The sequence below is a fragment of the Dromiciops gliroides genome, chromosome 3, assembly GCF_019393635.1.
Source record: "Dromiciops gliroides isolate mDroGli1 chromosome 3, mDroGli1.pri, whole genome shotgun sequence".
Classification (NCBI taxonomy): domain Eukaryota; kingdom Metazoa; phylum Chordata; class Mammalia; order Microbiotheria; family Microbiotheriidae; genus Dromiciops; species Dromiciops gliroides.
The window spans coordinates 457,350,044-457,372,207 of NC_057863.1; the positions used below are offsets into that span (position 1 = coordinate 457,350,044).

General features: G+C 39.0%; 1 protein-coding gene across 1 annotated transcript in view; it reads left to right on the forward strand.

Moving 5' to 3' along the window:
• Nucleotides 1–22,164, forward strand: part of LY75 (lymphocyte antigen 75) — a 139,777-nt gene that overhangs the window by 38,440 nt on the left and 79,173 nt on the right. Inside the window, exons 5-11 of the mRNA XM_043994952.1 lie at nucleotides 3,290–3,400; nucleotides 5,815–5,955; nucleotides 8,250–8,441; nucleotides 15,029–15,186; nucleotides 19,497–19,607; nucleotides 20,220–20,308; nucleotides 20,873–21,042. Of these exons, the coding sequence (XP_043850887.1) occupies nucleotides 3,290–3,400; nucleotides 5,815–5,955; nucleotides 8,250–8,441; nucleotides 15,029–15,186; nucleotides 19,497–19,607; nucleotides 20,220–20,308; nucleotides 20,873–21,042 (972 nt within the window). The remainder of the gene's footprint in view (nucleotides 1–3,289; nucleotides 3,401–5,814; nucleotides 5,956–8,249; nucleotides 8,442–15,028; nucleotides 15,187–19,496; nucleotides 19,608–20,219; nucleotides 20,309–20,872; nucleotides 21,043–22,164) is intronic.

Consider the following 22,164-nt stretch of genomic DNA (forward strand, 5'->3'; position numbering starts at 1 on the left):
GGCAGCTAGATGGTGTAGTGGATAAAGCATCAGCCCTGGATTCAGGATGGAATTCAAATTCACCCTCAGACACTTGACACTTACTAGTTGTGTGACCCTGGGCAAGTCACTTAATCCTCATTGCCCCACAGAAACAAAAAAACACAAAACATACACAGACAAAAAAAAAAGAAAGAAAAAAGAAAAGCTCTTTATCTCCTTTCATTCCCTTTTAAACCCTCTGTACACTGGCCTGACCTCATCACTCAACTGATACTTCTCTCTCTCAAGTTATCAGTGATCTTTTAATTACCAAACATAACAGCTCTTTCTCAATCCTCACCCTTCTTGACCTGTAGCATTTGACACTGTTGATTACCTTCTCTTTCTGAATATTCTTTCCTTGTTTTTTTTTTTTTAAACTCTTCTCTCTTGGTTCACCTCCTATTTGTCTGATTTATCCTCAGTTTCTTTTGCTGGATATTGTGAATCCCCTGACTGTACATATCTTTCAAAGCTTTATGCAATGCCCTCTTCTCTCTTTTTTCTATACTCTATTAATAAATTCTCTCTCTCTCTCACACACACACACACACACACACACACGAATACATATACACATATATTTGCATTCATATATGGGTGTGTATACATATATACACATGCATGTACACATATATACACATGCATGTACACATATATGCACACATACACATATGCCATGCTGCATATTAGGTATTCAGTAAATACTTAATCACTCAACACTTTGACAGATTAAGAAGAATAACTTCATAAGATTTAGTTCTTGAAAGGACCTTAGAAATCATCTGTTCCAACTCCATTTTGCAGATAACAGAACTGAGGCCCAGATAGTCACATCTCTAGTACATGTTCCTTTATGTCTCATAGCTCTAAAGCTCAAAACTTCAGTCTCCATACCATACTCCTAAACCTTCAAGTTGGTCAAGTTTTTTTCCTACTTTGAGATTTGAATAATTAATACATAGGAAACAATTTTAAAAAATGCTTTGGGGCAGCTAGGTGGCGCAGTGGATAGAGCACCAGCCCTGGAGTCAGGAGTACCTGAGTTCAAATCAGGCCTCAGACACTTAACACTTACTAGCTGTGTGACCCTGGGCAAGTCACTTAACCCCAATTGCCTCACTTAAAAAAAAATATATGTTTTCCTACACAAGCAAAAAAGAATATTCCTGAATGTCTACTTACCACCATAATTCCATGATTTTCCTGAATGTTTAATAGGTTCTGTTGGAAGGGGCTGAAATAAGTTAAATCTGTTGGTCTGAAGAGGTGCAAAGAAATCATTTGAGACCAGTCACGAAGAAAACATGTGATATCAGCAAACCAAGGAATTTTTTTACTAACAAAAATGTTAGGGCTCTTCCATATGTCTTTAGGTTTCTGTTCTTACCAAGGAAAGCTATAGAATTGCCTCAAAGAGAACACTTTCTGATTCTTATTCAACATAGAAGGCCCCACCTCATCCAACCTTTTACTTTTGCCCGCCTTATCCCTAGCACCCAGACTTCACTTAAGAGTTGCTTCCTGGGGCAGCTAGATGGCGCAGTGGATAGAGCACTGGCCTTGGAGTCAGGAGTACCTGAGTTCTAATCCGGCCTCAGACACTTAACACTTACTAGTCGTGTGACCCTGGGCAAGTCACTTAACCCCAATTGCCTCACTAAAAAAAAAAAAAAAGAGTTGCTTCCTGGCTGCTGCTATCAATTGGCTTAGCCAGGATTTTATCATAAAAACCAGGGGTGTTCTTGTTTTATTATGATCTTGTTTTTGATTTTGTTTTTAGTGTTTGATTCTTTTAGCTCTACCTGGACTCATGGAGAGGTGTTCAGTCTGATTGCTAAAGTTATGACTATAACTATTCTTCTTTCCTGCTCTGTCCTCTCATATAGTCTAAATGCTGCTAACAACCTTGGTTTCTAGGCCTCAGACAATATACAATTAAGAATGGGTTGAGATGGGGAAAGAGGAGAAGGGAAAAAGCATTTATGAATTGTCTCCTATGGGCCAGGCATTGTTCTAATTATTTCAGTTGACCCTCACAACAACCATTCCAATAAATCCAATAAACATATATAAAGTGCCTGCTATGTTCCAGGTACTATGCTAAGTGCTGAAAGGTAGGTGCTATTATTATACCTATATCACATATGAAGAAACTGAGGTAGGCAAAAGTTAAGTGACTTGCCCACAGTCACAAAGCTAGTTAAGTGTCTGTGGATGAATTTGAACCTGGCTCTTCCCAACTTTAGGTCTAAGCACTCTATCCACTGTACCTATTTGCCATCTATTTACCAATCTAGCTGTCTCTATGTACCATCAGGGACAAGAAATTTCCACTATCTCTAAGATTCCTTTAGAACTACCTAGTGCCACTTCATCTTTTTAAAAGTCTAGACCTGGGATTTCCTTGCTATAGGAAACTTCCCAGAGGAGTCTCCCTGTACCAATTTTTGTTGTTGTTCAGTTGTTTAAGTCATGTCCGACTCTTTGTGACCTGATTTGGTGTTTTCTTGGCAAAGATACTGAAGTGGTTTGCCATTTCCTTCTCCAGCTCTTTTTATACATGAGGAAACTGAGGTAAACAGGGTGAAGTGACTTGCTCAGGGTCACACAGCTAGTGAGTATCTGAGGCTGGATTTAAACTTGGGAAGATGAGTCTTCTGACTTCATGCCCGGGGCTCTATCCACTGTGCCATCTAGCTGCCTGGTTGTCTAGGGTCCCACAGCTAGTAAACGTCTGAGGCTTAATTTGAACTCAGGTATTCTATCTCTAGACTGGGTACTTTACCTCCTGTGCCACCTAGCTGCCTGTGATGAGCCAAGCCTTTTACTTTTCAGTTCTATTAAGAGTAGTTTGAGGGGCAGCTAGGTAGTACAGTGGATAGAGCACCAGCCCTGGAGTCAGGAGTACCTGAGTTCAAATCCGGCCTCAGACACTTAACACTTACTAGCTGTGTGACCCCAGGCAAGTCACTTAACCCCAATTGCCTCACTTAAAAAAAAAAAGAGTAGTTTGGGGAAGATATCAGAAGCAGACCACTGGAGAAGAATGCTTAGAAATTCAAGTTGTATCAACTCACCAGGTAGGTATTCGGGGAGTGTGTTAGTAACCTGAAAAGATTGTGTTGCCCTGTTCACTCTGTGCTGTTTTTAGGAGGTTCAAATTTGAATGCCAGCTTAAACTATAAAGTTCTTTAGATTGTGATGTCATGCTAATAACTTCAGTCTCAATTGGATAACTCAATGGGTATATATTTAATCTTTACAGATAAAGAGGGGATTCCAAACATGTTCTGGATTGGTTTGAATCAACTAGATTCTTCAAAAGGTTGGGAATGGTCTGATCACACTCCATTATATTTTCTCAACTGGAATCCAGGTAACTTTTTTTTCCCCCTTTTTCCTTATTAGGAATAGTGCAGACCTCAGGGAAATAGATTCTGACTCCTTCCAGAATCCCCACCCCAGACTATTCAGAGTATAGGATGCTCATAACTCTTTAGACCTATACTCATATTACCTATCTTGAAAGAACTTTTCCTTCTTCAAAATGTCAGTTGAAATACTATTAGTAGACAGTTTTCAACTATCTGATGGAGGCACTGAACATTTCTCAGTGGCCATTAGATAAACTAGCACTTTTAGGTGGGAATAACATGACTTGGCACACGGGCTGAGGAAACCATTGGGGAGCTGTTGGGATGAGATACCTGTCTGGATATTTTGTGGGAGTGGGAGCCCTTTGAGGAGACATCTTAATTTTAAACTTATACCTCAGACCTGACATTTCTTACTGAAACTGTTCCTCAGATTCTCCAATAGAACTAGCCTTGTGAGCCCCAGGACACTTTTGACTCTATCGCTAAATCTTGACAGACATCCTCTGATGCATCACTCCCACATTCTGAAATCTGTTCTTGAAAAGAGGGGTAAATACTTATCAAGTATCTAGGATTAAAATATAGACTGATGACTGATGGATTTTTATCTCTTGAAAAGTAAATGCCAATACTTGCTGATATTTTCACTTTAATAAAACCCCAACAATTCACTTGTCCATAGTACTCCCAGAAAAATGGTTTCTGCTTTCTTATGGTCCTTTTGGCATCAGTGGTGCATATCCTGGGAAAGTTTGTTAGTTTGTCAGTCAGTGAGCATTAATTAAGTGCTTACCACATGCTAAACCCTGGAGATACAAACAAAGGCAATAACTCTGTCCCTGCCCTCAAGACTCACATATTTTAATGGGTGAGGCAGCATGGTTAAAAAAATATATACATAAGGGATAGATACAGGAGAAATGGAAGATAATCTCAAGAGGCAAACTACAGACAGCAAAAGATTGCAGCAGCCCAGGAAAACAAAACAGAAGAGAGAGCCCAAGTAAAGCACTTCAGATTCTAGAACACCCCAGCCTTAAAAGTAAAAATAAGATATGAGTGACAGAGAAAATATTTAATACCACCCCTGTCCTTCACTCTTCCCACCAAAGTTCAGGGGGTACTTCTGGCCTCATAAAAGTCACATTTTTTTTGTGGAACCTCAAAGATTACATTTCTGTGCTAACTTCTGGCTCGATATGTACAAATCTCCAGAGTGAATATGCATGTGAAATCATTTCAAAAGTGGGCAGGAGAGTCTTTTAATTTTCTATCATGTCACCATCCTTTCCCATGGTGGGGGGAGGGGCAGAGAGTTCCTGATACTTCCCATATAATAGCCTTGAGGTTATATGGTGAAAAGTGGAGACAGAGGAAGAGAATAAGAAAATGGATTTATGATGACCTCTTCTCCTAAGCCTTCCTCCCACCACAGAATTCCTGGCTTCCCTTTTCTTTTCTTTTTAGTTGTTTTTATATTCCTTTAGTGTTCTCTGCCCCCTCCTAGAGATTAGAAAAGATCTTGTACATTTTTCCCATCATACCTTCAACCAGGGTCAAATATTCCAGTAAATTAAAGTTTTACTATATCATGTTCTTGTTCTTTTAAGTAAAAGCAGAAGTCTAGAAATACCTTTCATTTTCTCTTCTTTTCTAACTGTACACAAAACCTCTCTTCCCCACAATGAGGTGGGATGATGGAATTAGGGTCAAATTGATCATGAGTCGAGTCGTCCCAAAAGAATTATAAGACTCAGTGACTCAGTTTCCCAAGTTTTATTGCAATACTGTGAGTGAACACAGGGAAAGAACCAGAAAAATGGAAAGGTATCTCTCAAATAGGGAAAGAAAAGATAGTTATATTTATAGTATGGATTAATTGATTATCAATCTCATTATAATAATCTCCACCTTAGGGAGGTACAGGGGAGGGCTTACCCTAATTTGGAGTTCCTGGGGCCTTGCGCCAACCCTCAAGGTGGGTACCTTTTTCCGTGGAGGTGTGTTTTGGGGGTTTACATGTCATAAGGTGTATCTGGGGACATATTCGGCCTTTCCTGCACATGTCTCTTTTTGATTCCCATGTCTAGTTTCAAAATATTTTCATTTATCATTTGTTTCTAGTTTGAATTTCTATACCCTGTCAGTTTATCATTGTTATAGTTAAGGTCTCTCTGACCTGCCTCTTTATGTTCTTGTTATGGGTGCTGATTTATGTGGGTAGGGAGAAACTAGGCCCTGACTTGTATTAAAGAAGACTCAAGTCTTAAGTTATCCATTAACTGGGGTCTGAATCCCTCTTAGAGCTCATATCTAAATTAGAGTTTAGGTCTTAGGTTTTTCTGTTAACCCCTTTTTTGCCTCCTACATCAACCCCCACTCCCTTTTTTTTTCTTCCTCCCCAACTCTTCAGAAATTCCCAGTTCACCTACAATAGGTGGCTCAAGTTGTGTAATAATGAATGCTGACTCAGGCCAGTGGCACAGTTTTCCGTGTGAAGCTCAGTTCCCCTATGTCTGCAAGAAGCGACTGAATGAAACATCGAAGTCATCAGGTAATACTACCCTTTTTGGGGGTTATTTGCAAAAAAAAAAAAAAAAAGACAAAATCATAGTTTCGTGAGAAATAAACTCAATACATTTAGGAGTCCTTCATCCACATTGTCTTCATCCAGATGTGCTACCGCTTCAAATGGAGAACAAGTCTAGTCATTAAATTTTTGTTTTCTAGAAAGGATCATTTATAGCTCAATAGTAAACTATGCAGCCTTGTTGAATTGTCTTTAAATGAACAAAGTGAGGCAAATAAAATATGTACATTTCAATGTTTCTGCAAATGGGAAGCAAAGTTTTGAGGCAACAAATACAGCATGTATGTACATGTGACTCTCCACTTTCTAGAGATATGAGTTAATAATGTTTTTTTTTTTTCCCAGAATTAGACTCTTTAGCAACCTGACGGGTTCAGTTGTCACTATGCATTAGCTATCACTAAGCCTTCAAGATATTACCCAGACTAATTTTGTTTAGACTAACTTTTATCATTTCAAGAATGAACAGTTTTACATCAGTTTACACAAAGATAAAATTCAAGCAGATCTAGAGTGCAAAATAATAGATGTAAAATAAATAAAATAGATACAAAAGAATTCCTAATCTGGGAAAAGAAGAAAAGCAGCAAATTCAATAAGATATATTCTAACATAAGGTTGATCCCTTTAAAGTTGTGAGCTAGTGGTTGACTGGGAAGCCATTATTTTCCCAGCCCTTTCCTGTATCAACAAGTCCAAATTAAACTCATCACCAAACTTGCTCCATCTCCAAAATTCCTTATTTCTTTTGAGGACCACACCATCCTTCCAGTCACTCAGACTGGCAACTTTGGAGTCCCACTCAGCTCTTTCCCCACTTCACATCCCTTCACACAGTATGTATAGCTGCCAAATTCCCTTGCTCAGCTTGGCATTCCATCTACTACCTCTGACATTTTTTTGCACCTGCTATTCTAAAACACGGAGATTCTTCTTCCTCAATACCATGACCTCTTAGAATACCTAGCTTTATTTAAGGCTCAACTTACATGCTTCTTTCTATGGAAGAAGCCTTTCCTGATCCCTGTTGTTCAGAGTTACTTTTCTCTCCTTCCTCAAAATATCACTTATGTAAGTATCTATTTATATGTGATAATCTCCCCCACCCCCATCAATCTATTAGGAAACCTTTAAAAGCAGAAACTGGTTTTCATTTTGACTAAATATCTTTAATACCTAGCCCAGTGCCTTGTGTATGGCAGACTTATACATGGACTGGACCATTTGAGGAAACTGTCGTATGTTACCGTAACATATTGGTTGGCAATTCCAAGTTGCGACAAATTAAGGTCACTGAGATTCTACAAAAGGGTCTCAGATAGACCCGAAAGCCTCAAAGATGGAAGCAAAGACTTATTGATGGACCCCACTGTTTCTGATCACAGCCATTCCAAGCCCACATTTAGAGTTGATACTGAATAGTGTCTTGATTTTTATATCCCCTTTCCTCAGAATTGAGCTCGAGTGGTACCCATCAAGGTAAAGTTGAAAGGAATGGCTAAGGGGACTGCTGCCCTATTGGCCTGGAGGGAAGGGGAGGAATAAAGGAGAACTTCATGTACTCTCTTCAACCTTGTTGAGCTATCTCTTGTCTAGAGGATAAATGGGGAAAATTGAATGTATTGTCTAAATAGATTATTTCAACTTCAAATTTCCTTTTGACACCAGTGACTATTATGCTGATTGTTAAGCTATGTAATAAAATGGTGGTGTTTAACTCACTGAGTTGGTATAAACTTCTCAAGCTGCAGATACTAATGGTGAACTTAGCCAGCTCTGTGCCCAGAGCAAGATTCACTTACTCTGTAGTCTCCCTCTGCCAGCAAGAGATCAAGGGATGGGGGCAGCTAGGTGGCACAGTGGATAAAGCACTGGCCCTGGATTCAGGAGTACCTGAGTTCAAATCCAGCCTCAGACACTTAATACTTACTAGCTGTGTGACCCTGGGCAAGTCACTTAACCCCCATTGCCCTGCAAAAAAAAAAAAAAAAGAGAGATCAAGGGATAGTCTCTTTTTAGTGCCTCCTGTTGCTTCTGCTCCTCCCCAAACAGATCTGTGCCCAGTGTGACTAGGTCAGGTCAGTCTCTATTAGATCCACCTTATTGTTTTATTCTGTACAAAAAAATCCATATTTTCATACCTACAAAGATCACACATCCCAGAAGAGTTACATTTTAAGAAGGGAGAACTTGCACGAAGTTATCTATTCAAAGTGGATATGTCTTTAGTGGAATATAAATAACTGCTTTTTCTCCAGATGTTTGGACATATTTAGAGACCCACTGTGATCCAGGCTGGCTGCCAAACAATGGATTTTGCTATCTGCTGGTAAATGAAAGTGATTCCTGGGATGAGGCAAATGCAGAATGCATATCCAACTCCAGTAACCTAATCAGCATGCATTCTTTAGCAGATGTGGAGTTAGTTGTCAGAAAGCTCCATGGAGGAGGTAAGTTTTTCAAAGGCTTTCAAATGAGATGCTTTTAAGCATTCTAGGGTTCTTGGTCTGTTAGCAAAAATGTCATCTTTGTGAAAACCTGACAAATTTTATCCTGTGGTTTACATGTTCACTGTCCCTCATAATATAAGTTCTTATTTATATCCTAGCAGTGTTTTTATAATTCCTATATTAAGTCCCAAACCATGAGTATATGAGGAGAAATAAACTGGGTTGTTTTCCTTCAAGGGTCATAAAGAGAGTGTCAGTCTTTTCATCAAGTCCCAGCAGTTACTGTGGAGGTAGTGTGCCCCCCCCGCCCGCCATAGGATTAGTTGTTGGGAGATTACCTATCCCCATAAAAATATCTGGGTTCAGACTAACAGAATGAGAGAAGAGGGGTTGGCACTGAGCAGAGATGATTGGTGCCACTGGAAGACCAAAGGCTAGGGAGCATTTACTCCTAACCTACTCCCAATAAGTAATAGAGGGGACCAGATGGATTCACAAGGGGATTCTATCTGATTTTAAAATAATAAGTATTTTCCATGATTAGACTATTTTAATATAGAGAAAGATGGTAGACTACATAACCTTTCAGTAGATCCCTTGGGCTAAAGAAGACAAAGCTGAGAATCAATCAACAAACATTTATGAAGTGCCTACTATGTGCTAAGTACTGTGTTACTTGCTGGGGGTACAATACAAAGAATTACAGTCCCTACTTGCAAGGAGCCTAGAATGAGGGAGACAGGTACATATATAAGTATATATGAAAAAAATATGAAAAGGATAAATAGAGATAAATATAATGTTAGTTAAAAAGGAGAAAGGACACCAGCAGTTGGGAAAATCAGGGAATGGCTTCAGGTAGAAGGTGATGCTTGAGCTGCAAGAAAAAGATTCTCTGAAGCAAAGGTGAGGAGGGAATGCATTCTGAGTATGCAGGACAGTCACAGTTGTATAATACTCTATGCGATTGGAAAGATAGGTTGGGGCCAGGTTGGAAAGGACTCTATATTTTATCCTATAGGTAGCAGAGAGCCACTGGCATGGATTCCGTAGGGGTAGTGGCATAGTAAGGTCTTACACTTAAGAAAATTACTTTGGCAGCAGTGTGGACCAGAGTAGAGAAAGTCTTGAGGCAGGGAAACCAGTTTTGAGGATACTGCAATAATCTAGCAAGAGGTGATGAGGGTCTGAACTAAGGTGGTAGCTATGTGAATAGGGAAAAAGAACCAGAATTGTGAGAAGTTGTTGAGGTAGAAACGGGTAAGATTTGGTAGCTGATTAGATATGTCGTATAAGAGAGAGTGAGAAGTCTGAAGATGCTAGGATTATGAACCTGGGAGATAGGAAGAACAGTAGTATCTTCAGTAGAAATAAGAAGTTTGGGGGCAGCTAGGTGGCACAGTGGATAAAGCACTGGCCTTGGATTTAGGAGGACCTGAGTTCAAATCCAGCCTCAGACACTTGGCACTTATTAGCTGTGTGACCCTGGGCAAGTCACTTAACCCTCATTGCCCTGCAAAAAAAATTTTTTTTTAAAAAAAAGAAAGAAAGAAGAAGTTTGGAAGAAGAGAAGCTTCAATTCAAATATGACCAGTTCAGTTTGGGACATGTTGAGTTTGAGACGTCCCAGAGACATACACTTTGAAATGTCCAGTAGGCAATTGGAAAGAAAACCATAGACCGATGTCATTACTGAATATCAGTGCAAAATTTCTAAACATAAAATCATAAATAGGATATAGCCATACATCAAAAATGTTGGCCATTATAACCAAGTAGGATTTACAAATAAGGATATAAACCAGAAAGATGTTTAATATATATTTTATCCTCAAAAAAGACTTCATAATAATATCATAATATGCAGGAAAACACTTGGATAAAAAGAAAGCACTGTTTTTATCAGTACATTTAAGATATATGAATAAAAAGACTGTCCATAGTGATTCAAAGCATATATCTGAAACCACAACATTTTATTATTATATATAACTGAGCAATGCTAAAAGCATTCTCATTTGATGGGTGGTGTAGAGAAACCAACACAAGGATGTCCTTTCTTTTTACTCCTATCTAATGTAACTTTTGAAATCTTAATAAAAGCAATAAACCATATTGAAAGACCATTCATAACGTTATTAGAAGTATATATCTAAAACTGTGACATAGCATTGTCATATACAACCGAGAAATGTTAGAAGCATTATTTCTTGTAGAAGCATTCTTCTTTAAAAGAAAAAAGCCCACGGAATGAAGATATCCACTCCTAATTTATGTAATTTTTAAAATCATGAAAGCAACAAAGCATGAAAAAAAATCAAAGTAATTAAACATCAGTAACAAAGAAGTCAAAATGTATATTTACAGATAGCAAGAGCTAGAAAATCTATCAATAAAAAAATTAATGGAGATAATAATTGAATTTATTAAAGTTGTGGGATATAAGATAGGCCTGCAAAACTTACCTGGGATTTTGTATACCAATATCAAGAATTAAGAAAAATTGGAAGAAGGAAAAGACTATAGTAGTAACAAAAAACGTATCAAATATTTGGGCATTAACTTATTAAGATGTACAGATGTTAAGAAGAAAGAGGAACCCCTCCCCATTTCTACCAGCTGCTAAGTCTGATATACCTACCCCCAGATCCATTGAGAAATCAAGAGTTCTAGGATCTTCTGGCTTTACACCTGTAAAACAACCAACAACAATGACAATAATTGCATTTATATAATGCTTTAAGGTTTGCAGAGTGCTTTACAAATATAATCTCATTTTATCCTCATAACAACCCTGCAATAAAGATGCTGTGATTATCCCCATTTTACAGATAGTGAAACTGAGGCAGAGATTAAGTGATTTACACTCATATAACTGTTTGAGGCAAGATTTAACCTCAATTATTCCTGACTAAAAGTCGAATGCTCTATCCATATCCAGTTACCTGACTCCCCAGTTCAAACAAGAGGTATTTAATGGGGATGCTCAAACTGGTGCCTATAGGTAGAGTTTTAGCTCAGTAATAAACATGCCATTTTAGTGTAGGTTGAGCTACCAGGAAATGAACCATCTGCAGAATGATCATTTCAACAATATACAAATCAACCTATAATAACTTCTATATGATAAAATGTCATCTTTCATGGTAGTCCTGAATGTATAAATCATGTCATTATTCCTATAAAGAAAATTATAATGGCACAGCTAGGTGGCGCAGTGGATAGAGCACTGGCCCTGGAGTCAGGAGTACCTGGGTTCAAATCTGGCCTCAGACACTTAACACTTACTAGCTGTGTGACCCTGGGCAAGTCACTTAACCCCAATTGCCTCACAAAAAAAAAAAAAAAGAAAAGAAAATTAAAATGGATTATAATTGATTCTGAGACCCAAGAGTAAATGGGCTTCTTGGCTACTAACAGAGAGGAAGAGACTATAAATTAGGCCTCAGCTACTTCTTCATTGTTGCTTAAGAAGAACAAGGCCCAGAGCACAGCCCAGAGGCTGCTGTCTTATTTCCAGACATCAGGGAAGAGAGGAAAAGTTGGAATTGGCCTGCAAGGCTCCTACTCTCTGCAGGGCAGGACTTGGAGAGTCTCCCTTCCCTGCTTAAATATACCTTGATTCAAGGCTTATGATCTGTTTCCTGAATTCCTTATCTGTTTTTCCCCCTCTTTTCACTTAATTCTATAGCATACAGGACAAAGATAGGAATCAAGATCTAAGAGCAAAAGTCCAAAAACCCAGCCAACTACTTCCAGGAAGGCAATATGTATTTATTAAGCAATTACCGTGTGCCTGGTACTGTGCTAAAGCACTGAGACAAACACAAGGAAAAACAAAAACAAACAAACAAAAAACAGTCCCTGCCCTGAAGGAGCTTATCTTCCACTGGAGGCAAGGAGAATATTGAAAAGGGCTGAAAAGCAGGAAAAGATGGGAAGGGAGGAGAAGTTACCCATGTGGATACATAGTAGCAAGGTCTGGAGACAGAAGCACAGTGGGAAGGAGAATAGGCCAGCCTAGATCCATTTCTACAATGGAGTTGTTGGATCAGGAACTCACCATAGGAGAAAGGGGCTCTTATGACAGATGTTTCAGGATGAAGAGGCAACTGGATCATGGTGGCAAAGTTCAGAAAGAGTTAAAAGCACAACCATGAAGGAAATGCAGCATGACCAACCCAGGGGCCCATCCCCAAAATGCAGTCCCTTGCCTCCCCCTCCACAAAAGGAATTCACTGGCATGGTGAAAGGATATTCCAGGTTAAGAAAGTAGCAGAGGGGGCAGCTAGGTGGCACAGTGGATAAAGCACAGGCCCTAAATTCAGGAGTATCTGAGTTCAAATCCAGCCTCAAACACTTGACACTAGCTATGTGACCTTGGGTAAGTCACTTAACCCCCATTACCCTGGGGAAAAAAAAAAGAAAAGAAAGTAGCAGAGTCGTTGTAGTGAAGTCTGGAGAGATTTAGAAGCATAGGCAGGAGGGGTCAAACTAGATTAGATGCTCATTCATGTCTTGGCTCCTCAGTTCTATCTCCTAAAATGAAATATCTGTACTGGAAACTGCCCATAGAAGTAGTCATTGTGGAACAAGGAGATTATGTTCCCCATTAAGTAAACAGAAAGCCACAGTTCACTTGACTCTTTAGGGACCACATTTCTAGATCAGGAGAGGTCCCACCCTAGAAAACTGCCCCTTTAAACCTGTGACCATAGAGGATCTCTTCCCCTTTAGCCAGGGGGAGGTAGAGGACAGTCAGTTTATTCGACCATTCTCATCACTCTCCAAACAGTTAGAAAGTGTCCATTGCTAACCATGGCATTACCAAATGTAAGGGATAGCAGAGTCTAATAAAGGTGTTTTTCTTTTTAAAGATGAGGGAGAGAGGCAGCTAGGTGGTGCAGTGGATAAAGCTTTGGCCCTGGATTCAGGAGGACCTGAGTTCAAATCCAACCTCAGACACAACACTAGCTGTGTGACCCTGGGCAAGTCACTTAACCCCAATTACCTCATCAAAAAAAAAAAAAAAGGTAAAAAGATGAGGGAGACCATGCATGTTTCTAGACCTTAGAAAGGAGCCACGGGGGCAGCTAGGTGGCGCAGTGGATAGAGCACTGGCCCTGCAGTCAGGAGTACCTGAGTTCAAATCCAGCCTCAGACATTTAACACTTACTAGCTGTGTGACCCTGGGCAAGTCACTTAACCCCAATTGCCTCATCAAAAAAAAAAACACCCAATAATAATAAGAAGAAGAAGAAGAAAGGAGCCACAGGGCAAGACTGAGGATGAGGAGGGAAGCTCTAGGAGAAGATCGAAGGACTGAGTGAGTGAATGAGAGTGTAGAGATTATAATATAGAGATGTTCAAGGTGTGAAGTAAGGGGGAATCACAGAATCATCTATTTAAAGCCAGAAGAGGCACCTGATTTTACAGATGAGGAACCTGAAGCCTACTGACATTAAGTGACCTGTCTAAAGTCACAGAAGTGGTAGCATGGCAGAGGTGGATTCTGTACCCAGCTTCTCTGATTCCGTAGGTTTCTGTGCTGCTATGGATCACACTGTCATTCTTGAGCCCTTCTGGTATCTTGGTTTCTCTTACATTGTATTCCTCTTATTCTGTTTTTTTTTTCTGTCTAATTTGGTGGATCCGTTGAATAATATCATTTTATTGGATCATAGGTTTAGAGCTGGACCCTTCCAGGCCATCTGGTTCCATCTCTTCTCTTTCCCAGAAGGGTTAAGTGACTTTTCATGCAAGTAGTCAAGTATCAACAGCAATTTGAACCGTGTTCTCTGAGTTCAAACACAGGGCTCTTTTCTACTACAATATTGCCCAAGGAGGTGTCCCAAGAGGCCATTGCTTCCAACCAATTCCTGATCAAGAATTCCATCTAATCATGGCTTATATTTTTATAGCATTCAAAGTTTTGAAAAGTGCATATTGCACTTATATCATGTTACTTGATCCTCACAAGAATTCCATGAAATAATTGCTACAGGTATTATCTTTATTTAGTAAATAGAAAAAACTAATGCTGAGATAGGTTAAGTGGCCCAGCATAACAGTTATTAATCATCCAAGGAAGGATACAAACCTGAATTTTTCATACTTTTAGTCTAGCTCTATGCCAGCCACATCCTTGCTCCAACAAGTAGTCAGTGAAAGACATCTAATATGGAAGAACTCATCACCCAAAGTCGCCCATTACATTTTTATACATCTGATTCCCCCAACTACTAGTGCGGTCCCCCCCCCCAAAAAAAAAGACTGTGTATTCATTTTGTGTATTTTCAGTATGTATTTACATCTCTAGATATTGTCTCTGTGTTAGAATATAAATTCTTTGTAACCCTTTGTAGTTTTGCACAATGCCTGATATTTAATAAATGTTTGTTGATTGATTGAAATGCAAATGAAAAAGAATAAACAGAGAATCCTAATGGTAACTTTGAGGAAGTTTTTTTTTTAAAAGACAATACTTTATGCGCAGAAATGAATTAACTTAAATGTAAAGACATTTAATTTTTAAAAAATTGACACCCACCAAAGGATTTACTAATCTGTGAACCCTCTTCTTTTAGAAACCAAAGAAGAAATATGGACAGGTCTTAAGAATAATGGTACACCAGCTTTATTTAAATGGTCAGATGACACTGAAGTGACTCTTACTTACTGGGACCAAAATGAGCCAAATATTCCCTACAATAAAACTCCTAACTGTGTTTGCTATTCAGGAAAGGTAGGAAGCATCTGGGGTTTGTGTATAATGCTATTGTGTAATTTGACCACAAGAATATTTTTTAAATGAATGGGAGCCTCAATTTGTTTGTAAATAAATTGGGGAAAGGGAGAAAGAATCAGCACCCAGCAGTTAAGGGCTGTCCCTACCTCTTCTAAATAAGTTTGTTGTTGTTCAGTCATTTCAGTCATATCTGAGTCTTCATGATACCATTATGCAAAGGTTAATTATAAACTAAGCTATATCCCTGCCCTCTCTACCTAATACCTAAATACTTTTTAATTTAATGACCATATAACTATTTGTATTTATTTTCCTTATACTTATTCTATACATCAAAAATATACATATATGTATACATATATACATGTGTATATGCACACATACTCACTTGCCTTCCTCCCCCCACCTCCCCAGTCAGAATAGAATTCCTTGAATAGGGATTGTTTCATTCTTTGTATATCCCCAGTGATTGGCACATAGTAGGCACTTAATAAATGCTCTCTGGCTCCTCACATGATAAACACTTTGAGGGAAGAGGTAGTTAACTCACTTTGTCTTACAACCACGAAGCACAATGCTCCCCCCCATAGTCAATAAAGCTTTACCAATAATTATGATACCAGGTGATATATGTCCTATCAAACAAACAATACACCCTTCCCTGCCTATAATAAGCTAAAGGGTCTCTACCACAATGATAACCTATAGAACCATTTATGCTTAGGCACTTGAAGCTGAATTTAGTTTCTGTACTGACTCTAGGGTTAGTGGCCCTGGGTTCAAATCCAAACTCTTAACAGTTAATACTTGTATGACCTTGGGCAAATCACTTAACCTCCCTGGGCCTCAGTTTACTTATCTGTAAAATGAGTTTTCCTTTGAGGCTCCTTCTATTTCTATGGTCCTAGAATCATAGGCACTATGATCCTACTATGGAAAACTTCGACATAATTTCCTTTTAGTCAAGTCAACAAGCATTATTAAGTATCTTTTGTGTTCTAGGCACTGTGCTAATCACTTTTAGAAATTACTCTGGTATTTGGACAGGATTGCAGCATAAATACTAGCTATTTGTAAAAATTCATTTTTAAAAAGCTATAAGAGGGGTATCTAGGTGGCACAGTAGATAAAGCACCGGTCCTGGATTCAGGAGGACCTGAATTCAAATCTGGCCTCAGACACTTGACACTTACTAGCTGTGTGACCCTGGGCAAGTCACTTAACCTTCATTGCCCTGAAAAAAAAAGCTGTAATAGCCACAAGAACTCAAATGAATTTTTAAACTATTATGGGATATTAAAATATGGCCATACTAAGAGTTTAAAACAAGGATTTGTTGTAGGAATAGATGATCCAGTCACATCATGTGCATGGTTAATTTTTTTTTTTAGTGGGGGCCTTCTTTTTGTTGTCAATGTTGTTATCCAGTTCTTAGCATTCTCCTTTCGGTACAATTAGTTAATTCCTAATCCCTGTGTTTTAGAACGACCTTCTGCTTAGGTAGGTGAAAGGCCCTTCTCGTTGAACTCCTTCCATAACTATCTTTCTCTATCCTTCCTTGTACATTGTGCCTCCTGAAGCCTTCCTCCGTGGTTATTACACTTGCCTTCAACCTAAATCTTTTCTTCTCATGTTCTTTCCATATTCTGATGCTCCCTAAAATCTCAGCGTGTGTTTTTTTGTTATTGTTGTTTTTCCTCAAGCTACCACTTCTTTTGGCATCCTCTTCAAGGCTGACTTCCTTTTCTCACTCTCCCTGACGTGTGGGGCCAAGGGAAAGGGTCGGCATCATCCTGGCTCCCTACTACCCTGACTTCATTACCATCACTTTAAAATCCATCCTATCCTAGTCAGATCTTTGCTTTCACCTGTGGACCTCCAGGTCAGTGTCCTTCCTAATAAGTCCAGTAACTTCACTTACTGTCTACTTCTCTACCCTAATTTCTTCCCTGTTCACATCCCCGTCACCTCCCAGTTCCTCAATTTCAACTCCTATGACCTCTTTTTATCCTACTCAGTCACACACATAAGTAGCTGTACACTGCAGAAGTTAGAATTAATTTGGGCTCTCTATATGAGTCTGTGGAATTTTTTTTTTTTATAAAAATGAGGAAATGATCAGTTTCTGCCACCCATTTTAGTTCTTTCATTTGGCAGGTAATGCCTCTTAAATTGAGTAACCCGTCATGTGAAAAAGAAAGAGGAAGTGAAAAAAAACCCATACAAAAGATTATGAGTTCAAAAGTGATTTGTTAGAAGATAATCTAATTAGGGGGAGCAGCTAGGTGGCGCAGTGGATAAAGCACCGGCCCTGGATTCAGGAAGACACTTGACATTTACTAGCTGTGTGACCTTGGGCAAGTCACTTAACCCTCATTGCCCTGCCCCCCCCCCCCCAAAAAAAGAAGATAATCTAATTAGAAGATGATCTGGCTAAAGAGGGAAGGAGCCTGCTTCAGGCCTCCAAATCTGTTTTGATTGAGGGGATGATGTGTTAGCCCCTCCAAAGAGCTTCTGAGCTTTTCCTTTTTTTTTCTTTTTTTGGTGAGGCAATGGGGGTTAAGTGACTTGCCTAGGACCACACAGCTAGTAAGTGTCAAGTGTCTGAGGCCAGATTTGAACTCAGGTACTCCTGAATCCAGGGCTGGTGCTTTATCCACTGCACCACTTAGCCACTCCTGAGCTTTTCCTTTTTATATAGGAGAAATTCTGTCTCTGGTGTATGTTAGAAATGTTCCCTCCATTTGTGTGTGTGTGTGTGTGTGTGTGTGTGTGTGTGTGTGTGTGTGTGTGTGTGTGTTGGGGAGTGGGGAGGATTTCCAAGATAGTGACTTTGATAGAAAACAAGGTTTTCGATTATTTCTGTTTTTTCAAATCTGTGCTTTGAGTGTAGTAATTAGTTGAGTGGGATATTACTATGTAACTGTGGTCTTTTCTCATTTACTTGAAATCCTTGTGGTTAGCTAACAAAGGGACTGTTACAATGGGGACACTTTGGTCCATAATGGATACTTCTTTATGAAGTTACAATTGAGGAAATAGGTGGAGACATTGACTGGGTTCAAGGGTGAAAGGAAAGTGCAGAAAGCACTCAAAACTACAATGGTGAACAGGATGGTAGCCAATTCAAGTTCTTTGGGCAGTTCTACTCCATTCCTGGCCTTGGCTGGTCTTCCAAGTGAGGAGCAAAGGCTTTATGGAGGTGTTTTTTCATCTTTTTCTCTTGGAATTCTGCATATGAACCCTGAGATTCAGGAGGGAATAAACTTCCAAAACAGAAAGATCCTAACAGGGAGATAAAGACCTTAATTTTCACTAATATAGCTATGTATTAATGTAAATATTCATGTACCTTATTTTTTAGCAAGAAGTATCATTTTGTTCACATTCCCAAAGGAAAGGATTGTACTTGCAGTCAAAAAGTCCTAAGAAACAAAGATACCTTTATACATAATCAGAAGAATTGTGGAAACCAAAAACCAAATGAACTGAAGCAATCATAGTTACAGGATCCCTACAATATTCCCTGTCAACTCATCTGTGAGAATCCCTAGTTCCAATTCTAAGGAGAATAAGTTCTCTCAGACTTTTTTAAGACAATGTGACATATCACATATGGTATGTCACAATGTGACATGCCATATCCCTTTGAGATCATAGGAGCCTAATTTATGAATTTGAAGGGACCCTAATGGTCATCATATCTAACACTCTCATTTGACAGATGAGAAAACTGAGTCACAAGGAAATTGTTTTGACATGCCTAGAGTCACACAGCCACTTTTGAAGTCAGGTTTTAAAATTAAATCTTGCTGACCCCAATTCCAGAACACTACCCACTGTACCATTCTGCTTCTCTTTATATGAATTCTAAGTAGGAAATATATTATTCCAATTTACAAATGAGGAAACAGAGACTCAAAAAGGTTAAGTGAATGCCCAGGGTCAATAATTGTTTGTGGGTGAATCTTAGCCATCCTAGATGTCATGTGGAGGAAGATTACCTAGTGTTCTATTATCTTTGAAATAGTCTCCTCACCTCTATTCCTTTCTCAAGGGATAATGTAGTCAATTAAGAATGATGATAAAGCTCACAGGAAGATGAAATTAGTCTCCCCTAGGATCCTGATGTGATGCTGACAGCATATCTGGGATAGTGTCCCTGTAGGTCAAAGGAGAGCCTCTCTAAGGGATTCTTGTCTTTATTGTTTGGTGATGAGAAGAGAAGCAACTAAGAGTTTAGTTTTAAAGCTTATTCCAAATCCTTTTTTTTGCCTAAGCAAGTTTTCTATGTGTTTTTACCACAGTTAGGTCACTGGAGAGTCCAGTCCTGTGAAAAGAAACTCAAGTATGTGTGCAAGAAAACAGGAAAGACAATCAATGAAACAAAATTGGATAAGGACTGTCCTCAAGAAGAGGTATATTGAAATCCGTAAGCCAATACAGAGCCTGTCTTAGTCAGAGATGGTGCTAGAAGGGGAAATGAGGCTTAGAAATGTTTTTAGACCAGGAGTTTTTAACCTGAGAGTCTGTGAACTTGTTTTTGTTTTTAAGTATTTTGTTAACTCTTTTCAATAATTGATTTCTTTTAGAATACTATGTATTCTATTTTATGCATTTTAAAACATTATTCTCAGAAAAGGCTTCACCGGATTGCCAAAGGAGTTCAAAAGATTAAAAACCCTTATACTGCACCAAGCCAAAGGGTTGTCATATATAGAACAAAACTTGCATTTGGGCAGTTGTATATTGGGATGTTAATATACCCCAAAAGCCTTGCAAAAACATATACATTCACTACTTCATATACTGTGGCACTCAGGGGTTGGTTTAGCCATCTGCCTTATATGCTTCCTGTATCTATAATTTGTTGTCTCCTATCCTTAGCACATACAGACACTCAGCTGCTAGATTCCCCACCCTGCCCCCACCATTGAACTGAGTTTAGGATTTTGTGTTTAGTGCTTCATTACTTTGTTTGATGTTGCCTATCTTGGAATCCTCTGTAGTAATAACCTGTTCTGATTTAGGGCTGGGAGAGGCATGGAGAAGCTTGTTACAAGATATATAATGATGAAGTCCCCTTCGGAACTCTCTGCAATCTGACAATAACTAGCAGGTATGACTGACATCAGGTAAGCTGAATGTTCATAGGGGTAAACATCTGAAGCTCGAAGGGACCTCAAAGGTTATCTAATCCGACCCCCTCATTTTACAGGTGAGGAAACTGAGGCCCCAAGGAAGTTAAGTGACTTGTCCAAGATCACACAACTCTTAAGCATTTGTGGCAAAATTTGAACCCAAGTCCTCTAAATTCAGAAACCATATAAGAAGGCATCAGTTTTTTCTAATCTTTGGCTAAGTCATGTGATATCTTCCTCGGCAACATCTCTCAAATCCTTTTCCTTACTCAAATGGCCATAGATGCCCCTCATTCATTGGTTCTTTTTTGGGGGGGGGGCAATCAGAGTTAAGTAACTTGTCCAGGATCACACAGCTAGTACATATCTGAGGACTGATTTGAACTCAGGTCCTCCTGAATCCAGGGCCAGTGCTCTATCCACTGTGCCACCTAGTTGTCCCTAGTTGATTGATTCTTAAGGAGAATGCTAGCCTCTTTCACCTGTATAGTAATTTGATACTGTAAAATAACATGAATAGTCATTTGAACCTTCTTTTACAGATTTGAGCAAGAATTCTTAAACAGCATGATTAAAAAGTACAGTAAAGGTAGAGGAAAATCCTTTTGGACTGGTTTGAGAGATGAAGATTCACGAGGAGAGTATAAATGGGCAGATATAGGTGGGACCAGGCCAGTTGTAACCTATGTAAACTGGAATTCTCTTGAGCCAGGTAAGAGCCTCTACTTTGAAAGATTAGAATAAACATGCCCTGTTGAATTGAATCTCTCCCAAATGTCTTCTCTGTTTAACATTTTTGCTGAAAATTTTTTTGGCTAATAATAACATTTAATTTAGTTCAACAAAGGTTCGTGTTAAGTGGATTCTTGTATGGAGAGCTTTGTATTGAGCTCTGAAGGTAATATAAAAATTTAAGGCAAAAATCTAACAATATTCAATAAATAAGAGCAGCAACTATGTCTTATCTATTAAGTCTTTGACCATCCAAAACTAAAGGTAACAATCACCAAAATGTTTGATGCAATATGGTATAGTGAAGCATTGAATCTAGAGTCAGAGGACCTAGGTTCAAATTCCAGTTTTGATACTTTGTGACCTTGGTCAAGTCCTTTCTGGGTATCATCAGGTGTAAAATAAGAGCGTGGGACCAAATAAACTCTAAGGTCTCTTCCATCTCTTAATCTGTTATCTACCCTTAAATGTCAGCTCCTTCAGGACAGAGACTATATCACTTTTTTTTTTTTAGTGAGGCAATTGGGGTTAAGTGACTTGCCCAGGGTCACACAGCTAGTAAGTGTTAAATGTCTGAGGCCGGATTTGAACTCAGGTACTCCTGACTCCAGGGCCAGTGCTCTATCCACTGCGCCACCTAGCTGCCCCGACTATATCACTTTTGCCTTTACATTCCTAGTGACTAGCATAGTGTCTGGCAGACACGTAGTAGGCACTTTATAACAGCTTATTTGTAGATTGATTGCTCTGTGATACAAAATCTGCTTTGCAGAGGAGCAGTTGAGACCACCAGCCCTTCTCATATAGACTACCACCTAACGACATGGCTCTTAATAACCAGAGGTGATTTTCACATCCCTTTTATTACTTACAACAAAATCCAGAAATACCACCTTGAAATGGCACACCTATTTTCATTACCCAGTTGCCACTTATTCTCTTAATTCCTTCTCCAATATCAGATAATTGCTGGATCCTACTGTTCATAAAAGGACAGCTAGGGTGTACAGTAGATAGAGGCTTGGAATCAGGAAAACTCCACTTATGAGTTCAAATCTGGCCTCAGACACATACTAACTGTGTGACCCTGGGCAGGTCACTT